At 42.2% G+C, this 15,230-nt stretch overlaps 1 protein-coding gene across 1 annotated transcript; it reads right to left on the reverse strand.

Moving 5' to 3' along the window:
- Positions 1–4,360: 4,360 nt before the first annotated feature.
- FAM81A (family with sequence similarity 81 member A) lies at positions 4,361–14,302 on the reverse strand. Its single transcript, XM_032174289.2, has 4 exons — positions 14,157–14,302; positions 13,282–13,417; positions 10,856–11,051; positions 4,361–6,799 (listed from the first exon to the last, which is right to left on the reverse strand). The coding sequence occupies exons 1-4, from the start codon at positions 14,300–14,302 to the stop codon at positions 6,675–6,677; spliced, it is 603 nt and encodes a 200-aa protein (XP_032030180.1). The 3' UTR covers positions 4,361–6,674.
- Between the last annotated feature and the right edge of the window lie 928 nt (positions 14,303–15,230).

Genomic DNA, 15,230 nt, shown 5'->3' on the forward strand with positions numbered 1-15,230 from the left:
TACCATTCTGCTGCCTCAGCCTCCTGAGTAGCTGTGACTGCAGGTGCCCGCCACCATGCCCGGCTAATTTTTTGTATTTTTTAGTAGAGATGGGGTTTCACTGTGTTAGCCAGGATGGTCTTGATCTCCTGACCTCGTGATCCACACGCCTTGGCCTCCCAAAGTGCTGGGATTACAGGTGTGAGCCACCGCACCCAGCCCTGTTCATCTGGAATTTTTTAGTATTAATGCTGATCTTTTAAAATATTACATTAAAATATTATAATCTTAGAGTGTTTGGTGCCCCTCTAAATTTACCAAGGTGAATGCCTCACTGTGACTCACCTTCATCCCAGACCTGCAAGGGGCCCCTTACTAGGGAGCATCAGAATCACTGGACTCCCACGGCCAATAAGCCCTTGCCAGGCATCCTACATGCCCAGGATGCCCTGGGGCAAGCCTGGTGGACACGCAGTTCACAAGACACCACCCCATCGGCCTTGGGCTGGTTCTTCCCCCTGCATCTGGTGCCAGCCACCAAATCCTTCCCAACACAGTGCTCCAGGCACCTCTATCTACTGATCAGAACTGACAGATGAGATAAAAATCTTTTTTAAAAACTTTATTGTGGTAAGGACATGTAACATGAGATCTACCCTCTTAACAAAGTTTTAAGTGTACAACACATGGCTGTTGACTACAGGTGTAATGTTATACAGCAGATCTCTAGAGTTGTGTTTTGTTTTGTTGTGTTTTGTTTGAGATGGAGTCTCACTCTGTCGCTCAGGCTGGAGTGCAATGGTACGATCTCAGCTCACTGCAACCTCCGACTCCCAGGTTAAAGCGATTCTCCGGCCTCAGCCTGCCGAGTACCTGGGATTACAGGCGCATGCCACCACACCTGGCTAATTTTTATATTTTTAGTAGAGACGGGGTTTCACCATGTTGGCCAGGCTGGTCTCAAACTCCTGACCTCAGGTGATCTACCTGACTTGGCCTCCCAAAGTGCTGGGATTACAGGCATGAGCCACCATGTCCGGCCAGATCGCTAGAATTTATTCATCTTGCTTAAAGATAAAATCTTAAAAATAAAGACCTAGGAAATTATTCTAACAGGGACAACTGACATAATATTGTAGGAATGAGACTGGAGAGCATTTCCAGCTCCAAAGCTCATTTTAGGCTGACAGATGATGGTGCAGAGTTGTAGACAGGGCTGTGTATTAGTCTGTTCTCATGCTGCTAATAAATACATACCCAAGACTGGGTAATTTATAAAGGAAAGAGGTTTGATGGACTCACAGTTCCACATGGCTGGCGAGGCCTCACAATCATGGCGTGAGGCAAATGAGAAGCAAAGTCACGTCTTACATGGCATCAGCCAAGAGAGTGTGTGCAGGGGAACTCCCCTTTATAAAACCATCAAATCATGAGGCTTATTCCCTATCAGGAGAACAACAGGGGGAATACCGGCCCCCATCATTCAATTACCTCCCACCAAGTCCCTCCCAAGACACATGGGAATGATGGGAGCTATAATTCAAGATGAGATTTGGGTGGGGAGACAGCCAAACTATATCAGGCTTTGCGTTGAAAGAGTGAGGTAACTATTGCTCTAGATGCTACTGGTCTGCGGACACTGTGAGGACCATCCAGTAGAAATTTCTGCAGTTATAGAACTCTTCCACATTCGCACAGGCAATACAGTAGGCACCAACCATGTGAGGCTACTGAGCACTTGAAATGTGGCTAGTGCAAATAAGAAACTAAATGTTAAGACATATCTAATTCTGATGAATTTATATTTACATTTAAATGATTTAAATGACCACATATTTTCTTTCTCTTTTTTTTTTTTTTTGAGATGGAGTTTGGCTCTGTTGCCCAGGCTGGAGTGCAGTGGCACAGTCTCGGCTCACTGCAAGTTCCGCCTCCCGGGTTCACGCCATTCTCCTGCCTCAGCCTCCCAAGTAGCTGGGACTACAGGCACCCGCCACCACACCAGGCTAATTTTTTGTATTTTTAGTACAGATGGGGTTTCACCGTGTTAGCCAGGATGGTATTGATCTCCTGACCTCGTGATCCGCCCGCCTCGGCCTCCCAAAGTGCTGGGATTACAGGCATGAGCCACTGTGCCCAGCCAATGACCAGATATTTTCTTTTGGCTGGAACCACCATTTTCTAATCATTTGCCTAAATGATGAAAAAAAAAGGGAAAGAGGAGAAGCACCTGCTCTCTGTTCCCTGGGCCTTTTAGAATGCATAGAGTTGTTCCTTTGGACACACACATGTGAATCTACAAGAAGGGAGATGTAGACATCAAGGGAATGGGTACTGTTCAAAAAGGAATGCCCCACAAGTGCTACCATGGCAAAGCTGGAAGTCTACAGTGCTACCCAGCATGCTGTTGGCATTTCTGTAAACAAACAAGATTCTAGCCAAGAGAATTACTGTATATGTTGAGCATATGAAGTATTTAAAGAGCCAGGGTAGTTTCCTAAACGCTGAAGGAAAATGATCAGAAGAAGAAGGAACCCAAAGAGAAACGTACCTGGGTTCCACTGAAGCACCAGCCTGCTCTACCCAGAGAAGCACACTTTGTGAACCAACAGAAGGGAGCCTGAGCTGCTGGAACCTCTTCCCTATGAATTTATGGCATAATAGGTGCCAAAAAAATTAAGGACCTCTTGACTGTTAAAAAAAAATTCCACGTAATTAGTGGCTACTTATTAGTGTAGCAGGCCTCAGATTTTACATTAGAATCACCTGCAGGACTTGAAGCAATTTGGTGCGTCCGTCTCAGAGCCTCTGATTCAGTAGATCTTGGTGGAGCCTGAGAGTTTTCACTTCTTTTTTTTTTTTGGGGGGGGGGGATAGACTCTTACTCTGCCGCCCAGGCTGGAGTGCAGTGGCGTGATCTCGGCTCACTGCAACCTCTGCTTCCCAGGTTCAGGCAATTCTCCTGCCTCAGCCTCCCGAGTAGCTGGGATTACAGGCATATGCCACCACACCCGGCTAATTTTTGTATTTTTTGTAGAGATGGGGGTTTCACCATGTTGGCCAGGCTAGTCTCGAACTCCTGACCTCAGGTGATCCGCCCACCTCTGCCTCCCAAAGCGTTGGGATTACAGGCGTGAGCCACCACGCCCAGGTGTACACATACCTGATTCCCCACTTTCACTTCTTTTGTGTAGGGAGATCCACTTCTAAGCTCCCTCACATGACTATTGGAAATTGTCAATTCATCTTGGGCCATTTTTGGTTCAGTTCATCTCGAAAAGTTATTTTGTCATCCTTATAAATCCACAGCTAAAGGACCTCGGCAGTATCCTTTTATAGAGTAGACACTGCACTGCAGGCCTACCTGACTGAGAGTCCAGATTCTGGCTGGAGCAGGAAGTCGGTAAAATGTCTCCCAGTGACCCCATCCCCAGGTGTTCAGCCCCTTGTGTGATCCCCTCCCGCTGTGTGTGCGCTGGACTTGCTTTTCATGAAGAGACTAGTGGAAGTGGTGGCTTGTCACTTCTGAGATTAGGTTACAAAAGACTAGCTTCCTTCCCATTCACCCTCTCTCTCACTCGTACTGGTGGAAGCAAGCTGCCGTGTTGTAAACAACCTGTCAAGAGGGCTGTGTGGCAGGGCAGGGGACTAATATCAAGATGCTTTGTGATTCTTTTTCCCCCTAAAAGCCTAGTGGGATAATCGCAACTTGAATGGAGCCATCTTCTCTGTTCTGCTCTATACTCCCCTAACACAATCCATCTCCCAATGTGCAGAGCCAGGGCCCACGACCTAGGACAGCCCAAGTGCAGGGGATGAAATGCCTGTGATCCTACAAGTCCTGTGGCACCAACTCCCCCCACCTCTGGTGCCTCCATTGATACAGCCAGGGGAAGACGTTTGACAAGCTAATTAGATTGCTTCATTACGTATTTGGAATCGGGGCATTAAAAAGCAAGGGTAGTCATATGGCAGGAGGCCAAGCTCATATAGATATGGCTGATGTCGGTGGCCTAGCAAGTCACTTATGTGGGAAGCCAAAATATGTCTTCGGAGGTAGTGCAGTGTGCTGGTAATGCTCCCGGAGTGCGGAAGTAGGCTGCCTGGCTTGAATCATGGCTCCTATTTATTAGCTATAGGATTTGGGGCAAGTTGCTTAACCTTTAGGTGACTGTTTTCTCATCTGTAAAATGGGGAAATGGTATTGAACTCAACTAGTTAAAATGAAAAGAGTTGACACACACAAGGGACACAGCACAGGCACACAGCACACGCCCGAGAACTGCTAGAGACAAGAAGGCTGCAGAGAAGGCCCTACAGCCCCGAAGCCCACGGACCAGCAGCTCCCAATGACATTCCAGTCCTCAGAGGAGCTGCCAGGACTTGAGCACTTTATTTCAACCATCAAAGCGTTTCCACAGAGAGCAAACAGAAATATTTCCTATGGCATTTTACCTAATTAAGTCTTCAGCTCTACACTAAAAGACTTTTCAATTTAAAAATCATACACCACATTTATTTGAAAATTTTATTTTTCTTTTTATTGCAAATTTCTGATAAAGGAAAGAACATGGAAGCTGATTCTCATTCGAGCTTTGGTGAGAAGAGACCTGCATTGTGGCTTGACAGCTCACCACCTCGGCTGCACACCCAAACACGCAGAGGCCTCGGGCACGCACTGATGCCTGCGACCCACCTCCCAGAGGTTCTGACTTAATCGGTCTAGGAGGCACAGCGGGGCATCAGTAGCTTTCCCAACTCCTCCAGGATGATTTCAACATGTAGCCAAGGTGAGCACGCCTGCAGTGGCTCATCTCAAGGGGCTGGCAATGTCAGAAGCACCTGAGAAGCTCAGCTGACAGCCAAGTGTCACCTGCTTACATCACTCCTTGGCCAGAGTCCAGCTGGTGCTCCCCGCCTCCCTCTTCCCAGGTGTCGATGTTCTGATTCCTTCTCCTCAAAGACCCCAGAGGACAGAGATTCTGGAGGAGGCGTGGCTTCCCGTGCTGTGGTTTGTGCTTAAACGTGGAGAACCACATGAACCATGTGTACGCTACCACAAAAGAAATTCACTTTCTGATTGCAAAACAGCATTCGCCTTTTTTTATTTGTTAAGTGGAAATTTGTGGCAAAATAAGAAAATACGTGTTGGATAATATAGTCCCTATATAACCTCTCATGTCCAAATTTGAAAAAAAAAATTGTCAAGCCATTGACAGCAAAATATGTACTTTAGCAGCATATTTTATATGGGTAAACAGTAATAGCCAGTTAGATACTTCATTTGTGATTTATCCTAAAAATAGAAAATGCTTTTTATTTTCCTGAGTCCTTGGCAAACAAAAAACATTTTTTTCTTTTTAATTGTTAAAGTATTCCTGTTTTTCTTTTTCCTGGGGCACCCTCACAGTTCAGAACGTTGTGTCTCACTGTCAGTTTTTACATACAGAGATGAACAAACAGCACTGGGGCCAATTTTCAATGACTGATCAAATATGGCGATTGAAAATAACACATCCATCATCTACAAAGTTGCTCAAGATGAAAGTTTCTTACAGTGCTATAAATGCAATATCGATTTGAATTGCTGTCCATACAAAAGTATGAATTTCTATTCCATTAGTAATACTGAATGATTAATACCTTAACAGTGATAAAATTTTTAGAACATTTAAAAAATACAGAGGATTCCACTTTTACATCATACTTCTGACAGATTATCATACTTTCTATTTTGTCTGCAAAACTTTTACAGAGTACAGTGCATTGACATGATAAAACCAAGGCACAAAAATACAGTTACGATAAGTGTATATAAACCCTAGCACTTTGTGCCAATTTTGGAAACAGAGAGATCAGAAAGTCTGAAAAATTATCACATTCTATTTGATTAGTGAACAATTAATTGTGCAGTAAACAGACTGTTAACCACCATTCCATTATTAAATATATGGCTATCACTATACAGGTTGTGGATAATTCAAAAATAGTTTTAAATATTAAAACCTGTAATATCTAGGTGGTCAACGCAGATATTGAGCCTTACATTATCTAAATAAGTTTCCATTTAATTTGCAATCCACATGGCAGTTAGCAATTTTTAAACTATTTCCATTACATAAATGGTGGGGTTTATTCTAAATGTTAAATCCTTTCCCCTTACAAAAGACAGAAGATTTACAAGAAGATAACCAATATAAGAAATGCATAGACAACAATAATAAAATCCAAATTGGACTCAAAGGTTGAAGTCTAATCTACTGGGACATTCTCTTAATTTAGGGTGAGGAGCAACACATTCCTGTGATGATTCATTAGTTTCTTAATTAAAAAAAAATCACCATGACATTTTTCAAAATAGTAAACAGTCTTCATTAGTGCATCAAGCATTGAAGAAAAATTGTCGTCTTTCCATTCGTAAAATGAAGGAGATAAAAGCCTTTCAAAATCCAAGGCGGGGGATTTCCATTGAATTTAGAGTAGTGAAATAAACTGGTAAAAACTGTATTTCACACTTTTAACAAAAGAGTATTTTCAAGACTCAAGGTAAACATTTAGACCCATAAAAACACATTCTTGGCACATGCACGCCATGGATGGAACAATCCTGAATGCAGCGACGGCCTGGCTACAGAGGTATCTGGCTCCTAGCCCCACTGGCAAAACTGTCTTTTAGGACCTTGTCCCAGCTCCCTTCACATGGGGGTCTCTGGCTTCTGCATCAGCTGGATTTGCTTCTGTAGCTGGTCCCTGTCCAGCTTCATCTTGGCCTCGAGAACTTGCCTGAGGGATCCTATGCTTTCATAGACGGCTGTAAACCCTTGAAGGAGAGGTAAATTTCACAAGAGTTAACATTTTTTTTAAATGCTGTATCAAATTCTATAGTCTCTAGTAATGGTTGATTCAGGCAAAAATTATTAATAGATGCTAAAACCTCTGGGATGAAAGTTTGATGGGGAACAGGTGAGTTTCTAGTTTCTCCCTAGAGATTACTTTTTAATTACAAAAAGGAAAAAGGAACTATTACAATGGAGAAGACTGTCATATACCACTTTAACCAAGTGATCAAAGCTCACGTCACCAATACTGGGAGAAACAACATCATGTAACTCCTGAAAAGATACCCTGAGCAGGGCACAATATCACTTCTTGACATTTTTAAAGAATACCAAAATACACAACCTAAATTATATCAAGATGAAGCAAACAGGCCTGGTACGGTGGCTCATGCCAGTAATCCCAGCACTTTGGGAGGCCGAGGCGGGTGGATCACCTGAGGTCAGGAGTTCGAGCCAGCCTGGCCAACATGGTGAAACCCTGTCTCTACTAAAAATACAAAAATTAGCTGGATCTGGTGGTGCACGCCTGTAGTCCCAGCTGCTCGGGAGGCTGAGGCAGGGAGAATCGCTTGAACCCAAGAAGCGGACGTTGCAGTGAGCCGAGATCGTGCTACTGCACTCCAGCCTGGGCAACAGCGCAAGACTCCGTCTCAAAAAAAAAAAAGTGAAGCAAACAAATCTAAACTAGGGATAGTCTACAAAATGCTGGCTGGCTGGTATTCTTTAAAAATGTCAACATCACTGAGAAACTGATCCAGATTAATAGAGAATAAATAAAGAAACATGACAACTAAATACGATGTGTAATTCTGGATTAGAACCTGAAGAGCCAACATCACTAATTATAGGAAAAATACAAATTAAAACCACAATGAGTTATCACCTCACACCTGTTAGGATGGCTATTATCAAAAAGACAAAAGAGTACAAGCATTGGTGAGGGTGTGAAGAAATGGGAACACTTGTACACTGTTGGTGGGAATGCAGAATGGGGCAGCCATAGTGGAAAACAGTATAGGGCAGGGATATCCAGACTTTCGGCTTCCTTGGGCCACACTGAAAGAATTGTCTTGGGTAATACAAATACACTAACACTAATGATAGCTGATGAGTGATTTTAAAAAAAATCACAAACAAATCTCATAATGTTTTAAGAAAGTTTACGAATTTGGGTTGGGCTGCATTCAAAGCCATCCTGGGTCGCATGTGGGCTGCGGGATGTGGGTTGGACAAGCTTGGTATAGAGGTTACTAAAGAAATTTAAAATAGAACTACCATACGACTCAGCGATCTCACTACTGGGTATATTCCCAAAGGAAATTAAATTACTGCCTCATAAAGATATCTGCACTCCCCTGTTCACTGCACCATTATTTACAATAGCCAAGATATGGAAACAACTGAAGTGTGTCCATCAAAAAATTAGTGAATAAAGAAATTGTGCCTATATACATATGATGAATATTATTCAGCTTTACATAAAAGGAGAGCCTGCCATTTGTCATAAATGGATAAAAATGGAGGACATTATGCTAAGTAAAATAAGACAGATACAGAAAGAAAAATACTGCATGATCTCATATGTGGAATCTAAAAAAAGAAAAGGAAGGAAGAAAGGAAGGAAGGAAGGAAGAAAGGAAGGAAGGAAGGAAGGAAGGAAGGAAGGGAAGGGAGGGGAAGGGAAGGGAGGGGAAGGGAAGGGAAGGGAAAGGAGAAAGAAAAGAAAGAGAAAGAAAGAAAAAGAAAGAAAGAAAGGAAAGACAAAGAAAGAAAAAGAAAGAGAAAGAAAAGAAAAAGAAAGAAAAGAAAGAAAGAAAAAGAAAGAGAAAGAAAAAAGAAAAGAAAAGACAAAAGAAAGAAGGAGGGAGGAAGGAAGGAAGGGAGGAAGGGAGGGAAGGAGGAGGAAGGGAAGGCTGAGTCAGGTGGATTACTTGAGGTCTGCAGTTCGAGACCAGCCTGGCCAACGCCGTGAAACTCCATCTCTACTAAAAATACAATAATTAGCTGGGCCTGGTGGTGCACATCTACAATCCCAGCTACTCGCGAGGCTGATGTATGAGAATCACTTGAATTTGGGAAGAATAGGTCGCAGTGAGCCGAGATTGAGCCACTGCACTCTAGCCTGGGCGACAAAGCAAAATTCTGTCTAAAAAAAAAGAAAAGAAAGAAAGTCGAAAACATAAAGACAGAGAATAAAACGGTGGTTGCCAAAGGTGGGGCAGAAGAGGAGGAAATGGGGAGATGCAGGTCAAAAGATACAAATTGCTGATATGGAGAATGAACAAGACCAGACATCTAATGTACAGCATGAGGACTACAGTCAATGATATTGCAACATACTGAGGCCCCATCTCTAAAAAAATTTTTTTAAATAAAAACCTGAGCTGGGCATGGTGGCACATGCCCATAGTCCTAGCTGCTCAGGAGGTCGAGGCAGGGGGTTCACTTGAGCCCAGGAGATTGCAGTGAGCTATGATCACACCACGTCACTCCAGCCTAGGCAACAGAGTGAGCCCCTGTCTCATTCTGTCGGTTTTTTTTTTTAATTTCCAAAATAATGGAAATAATAAAGGAGTAAAAAGGCATCATGAGGCTAGGCCTGGTGGCTCTTGCCTGTAATCCCAGCACATCAGCAGGCCGAGCCAGGAGGATCATTTGAGGTCAGGAGTTCAAGACCAGCCTGGCCAACATGGTGAAACCTTGTCTCTATTAAAAATACAAAAAAAAAAAAAATTAGCTGGGCATGATGGCGGGTGCCTGTAATCCCAGTTACTCAGGAGGCTGAGGCAGGAGAATCACTTGAACCCTGGAGGCAGAGGTTGCAGTGAGCCGAGATCACGCCACTGCACTCCAGGCTGGCAACAGAGCAAGATTCTGTCTCCAAAACAAACAAAGCAAAACAAAACAAAACAGAAATATCTTGTCTTTGTAATAAAGAAAATGGCTTTATTTTTAAAAAGGCTCAGATGCTTTTCATATTAGGTGCTAAATATTAACCTCCTCAATGGTATGTTAAGTAGATAACAATACATTCCTTCAGGGAATGATGCGAAGTTAAACATCGATGAAATATTCAAATACCATATTTTAATAGTCCAAAGACTAAGAAAGAAAATCATTTTTATCTTTCCAAGTTCTCCAATTCATATATTTAATTGTAGCTCCTATAAATAGAATAATAAACATTTGGTGGTAATAACAAAATTATTCTTGGGATAACTAGCACTTTTATTTCCATGTAGCCAAAACAGAACAATTTCACAGAAGAAAATTCATGGAATCATACAATTGGAAGAAGCTAGGAGAGAATTTAGTTCCACTTCTCACACTACAGGAACATCTTCTTCCTGACCACAATCAACCAGCCTCTACTTGAATATTTTCCATAACAAAGAACTCTCTAGTTCCCAAAGCCGTCAGTCTTTTAGGACTCATTAACTTTAAGGTACTTCTGCCTCATACTGAGTTAAAACCTGCCTTCAGGTACCTTCCACTTAGTGGTCACAGTTCTGTATTCCTGAGTTCAGAGCGTAAATCTAATCCCTCCCATATATGACAGCACTCAGAACTTGAAATCAGCGCTAACGTTCTCCTCTAAGCAAGTGTGAATTAATGGGCCCTGCTGACCTGCCAGTAGAGGACAATCATTCATTGCCAGGGTGGTACTGTACTGCCAGCACTATAAAATAAGCCCTCAAGACCCCCTCAAAGATATGTGCTTCCTTCTGAGACATGTTAACCTTGGCTATGAACAGAAAAGAATTGGCCGATGGTGCTAAAGAAAATGTACCTCATTTGCAGGCTAAGCAATTTCAGTTTTGTTTGCCTGTCACTCATGGTGGCTCTTTATGTAGCTGAAATTCAAACAGCACTGCAGCTACTTAGAAAATACAGCACAGCTACTCAGAAAATCAACTAAGGATATTTCACGGTTATTACCATTAGCCGGGTTCATAGATAGTTGCAGGGGATACTAATTAATAGGTTTTAGAACAAACAGAAAATAAAGCACGTGAGCTGTTTTGGTTTTGGCCTACCAGCATTAACGTCTGCTTTCATTTCCTTGATGTTCTGGTTCATCTGTAACTCCAGCTTGGTGATTCGCCCATGCATCTTCTCCTCTTCTTGCCTTGTTCTCTGACCATCGAAAGTCTTCTTTTGACCCTCTTCTATTTTGTCAAGTCTGGCTGACATCTGGCTGAGCTTCTTCTCCATATCCCTTTCACTGGCTCCCTGAGATCCATGATAAGAACTGCACTTAATCACTCCAAAAAGAAATCTGCATTGCATTCACATCAGCCATAATATCCTTTAACAACAATCTGCAAGAAACAGATTCGCAACAGCTGCTTGTTGCCCACCATAATATCCATTCTCCCTTTCTTCCTTAACAGATCCATGATTTTCGGCTGGGTACAAGGTCATTCAAAATAAAGACTGCATTTTCAGGCTGGATGCGGTGGCTCACGCCTGTAATTCCAGCACTTTGGGAGGCCAAGGCAGGCAGATCACTTGAGGTCAGGAGTTCGAGACAAGCCTGGCCAACATGGTGAAACCCTGTCTTTATTAAAAATACAAAAATTAGCCAGGGACGGTGGTAGATGCCTGTAATCCCAGCTACATAGGAGGCTGAGGCAGGAGAATCGCTTGAACTGGGGTGGCGAGGTTGCAGTGAGCCAAGATCTCGCCATTCCACTCCAGCCTGGGTAACAGAGTGAGACTCTGTCTCAAAAAAAAAAAAAACAAAAAAACACCACTACATTCAATGAGATGTAAGTACAAGTGTATATGGCAGCTTCCAGGAAAAGTTAAAAGACAGCTGATGTATATCCTTACTTCTTCCTTCTCTTTCTGGAATTCAGCCAGAATGGCTGGAGCTCTAGCAGCTATATTGAATTATGAAGATATGGATCACTGTAGGATTGGCAAAAAGTTAAACTGGAAGGATCCTGGGTCACTGAGGACTGAGAAGCTATCACACCAGTCCTGCATTTCCTATACCCAGACTTCCGTTATGCAAAATAAAAAATAAGTTTCTATTTCATGAAAGCCACCATTATCCTGGGGTTTACTCTTAGCTATTAAACCAATCCATGTATAAACAGTGATCCAAAGACCAAGAATTACTAGTACAAATGTATTAGTATAAATCCAAGTAAGCCAATTAGTAGATGTGATGGAAATATGGGGAAATACTTAAAAGAACTTATTTAATATTTTAAATATATATAAAATCAGATATGAAAATTAAGTCTTTCCTTTCCTTTTTCCTTTCCACATGCTTGGCTTTTATCGGAATGTGTGTCTGCCAGTGAGCTTGGAGGCCAAGACTGCAAACTCCAAGCTGTAAGTGAGTTATGGCATGATACTCCTCTCTTGACGGTGCTCAATGCAGAGTCTGCAATTCAACAGCTCCACATCTGGAGAGAGCAGAGTCAGAGATGTACTGCACCAGTCATTTCAGCTCAATCATCAATATCCAACAAGAGGAAACAGTGCAAGAAAAGGGAAGGGAGACGGAGATGTCATGCTAAATAATTAAAACCAGTGAAAATTTGCTTGCCAGGTACTGGTTTGGAAGCATAACAATTTTGAATACTACATATGCGAGACTTTTTTTTTTTTTTTGAGATAGAGTCTCACTCTGTCACCCAGGCTGGAGTGTGGCATGCAGTCATAGCTCACTGCAGTCTTGACCTTCCTGGGCTCAAGCTGGATTCAGGCTCAGCCTCCTGAGTAGCTGGGACTACAAGCGTGTGTCACCATGCTCAGCTAATTTTTGTGTTTTTTGTAGACATGGGGTTTCACCATATTTCCCAGGCTGGTCTCGAACTCCCGGGCTCAAGCGATCCTCCCGCCTCAGCCTCCCAAAGTGTTGGGATTACAGGAGTGAGCCACAGTGCCCAGCACAAGACTTTCTTGATATCATTTTTGAGCAGTTCTACAAACCTTAGCTCTGTGAGAGACTGGGATGAAGGAGAAGGAAAATGGGGAAAAAAAATGGTGGATTCTGTTTATATGTTGCACTGTGGTATCTCACGTGTAGCTACAGTAGAATGGCGTGACCTGGAGACAGAAATCTATTCAACACCAGGCAAAAAAGCAAGATCAGATCAAGAAATTAAAACAAACAAGAATGAAGTTGGTGATTCTTAGTTTTATGTAGAAACGCAGATGAACAATTTGGATCATTAAGGTTTTAGCTTAAGTTCATCTTAACTGAAAGTACTGAAATTTTCTACTTAGTCTTTGTTAACCAAAACAAGTCAGAGTGTTCTATCTCTTTATGAAGAATACAAAGAATCAATATGAACTATGGAAATGGATTTTAAGGCACGAAACAATTGAACAGCTTTAGGTGGTGCCAAATAAATCAGTGATAAATTACTAGGTATTATTATTCAAACAGTGTAGGCCCCCACTGAATAACTTTACTAAATTATTGCTAAACATCAATACCTACACTGTTTTCCTTAACAATCAAGGAAAGCTGATCAATTTTCTGTAAAAGCTCTTTTTCTATCCGTTCTTGTTCCTGTTGCAACCAACTCCGTGCAGATAATATCTGGTTACTAAGTTCCTCAACTGTACCTTTAAATCTAAAAAAAAAAAAAAGAAAAAAAGAAAAAAAATTGCAAGTTAGATGTAAAACAGTTTTTTTATTTTTATTTTTTTATTTTAAGTTCCAGGGTACATGTTCGGGATATACAGATTTGTTACACAGGTAAACATGTGCCATGGTGGTTTGCTGCATCTGTCAACCCATCACCTAGGTATCAAGCTCTGCATCTATTAGCTATTTTTCCTGATGCTCTCCCTTGACCCCCCAAGCCCCCAGGACCCTCCCTGTGTCCACATATTCTCATTGTTCAGCTCCCACTTATAAGTAAGAACATGCGGCGTTTGGTTTTCTGTTTCTGCGTTACTTTGCTGAGGATAATGGCTTCCACCTCCATCCATGTCCCTGCAAAGGGTATGCTCTCATTCCTTTTTATGGTTGCATAGTATTCCATGGTATATAAGTACCATATTTTCTTTATCTAGTCTATCATTGATGGACATTTCGGTTGATTCCATGTCTTTGCTATTGTGAATAGTGCTGCAGTGAACATACATATGCATGTTTCTTTATAACTGAATGATGTATATTCCTTTAGGTATATGCCCAGTAATGGGATTGCTGAGTCAAATGGTATTTCTGGTTCTAAGAATTTTTTTTAATGACATCATACAATATCATTTTCCAACTATCATATTTCTGGTATATATGCCAGCATCAAACTAGGCTCAATCAGAATTACATATTTACCTTTTCTTAGAATTGCACTTAGCACTAACTTGGGAAGCTGGTAAGGCAGGAGAATACAACAGATAAACCATCTGATGGTGCTTCCTACCACGAGGAGTAGGCGGCACAGGCACTGAGGTGACACAGAGACACAGAGCTGGGCCAGCCGCAGACCCCTGCAGTTCCGAGGGTCCATGATACTCCTGGCTTAGAGGACACAGTGTCTCTCATCTCCTCTTCTAGGGTCCCCTTTTTCCCCAGGCTCTTCCTCCTAGTCCCTTTTATCTCTTGGGACTAGAACCTGGCTCCCTTTCTCTCTAACATTCCCCAAATTGCCCTTGCCCTCTATGGATATTTTCTAATGTAAATCAAAAGAAAAATTGAAAGAAAAAAATAAAACCCTCCCATCCTTCCATTCCTCTCCCTTCCCAAATTCCTTATAACTGTCCATACATGCTACCTCCCTCTTAATTACTTCTTTCCAGTTTTATTATAATATGTAATAAAATACAGAAGAATGTATGTGATGTAGACATATGACTTAAATAATGATAACATGAACACCCATTGTAGTAGAGCTACCACTTGTCCTGCAATATCTGTTCTCTTCTTCTTCCTTATTAAGAAGCCCTCAAATGTCAACTGGGTGCATGGCTGCCTAGTCAGAGACCACATTTCCCAGGATCCCTTGCAGCGAGATGTAGCCTCATGATGCATAAAAGTCATAAGCAAGCCTTTCCAGTCATATCTTTAAAAACAAAGCTTCTGCCCTGGACTCTCTCCCTGTCCCAGGTGACTGGGAAGGGACAAGGACTGGAGCCTTGGAAAAACCACACTGAGTTGTGAGTGCTCCCTGTCTCCTCTGGACCACTGATCTCCGCACTGTTAAGTGAAAGCCAGCGTGGAAGCTAACTTGTACTGTAAGTACGCAACCATGAATCCCTGCCAGCTTAAGATGTGGAACACTGCCAGGACCTTAAAAGACCCAAGTGTACTCTGCGATCACCCCACAACCCAAAAAGTAACGATTAACTGGAACTTATGGTTCTTTGTAATTTTACTCCATTGGTTTGGATCCTAAAACAGCATATTTTTCAGCATTTTTGTTTTTTTTTTTTTTTTTT

Source organism: Hylobates moloch, unplaced genomic scaffold, assembly GCF_009828535.3.
Source record: "Hylobates moloch isolate HMO894 unplaced genomic scaffold, HMol_V3 SCAFFOLD_14, whole genome shotgun sequence".
NCBI classification, from domain to species: Eukaryota; Metazoa; Chordata; class Mammalia; order Primates; family Hylobatidae; genus Hylobates; species Hylobates moloch.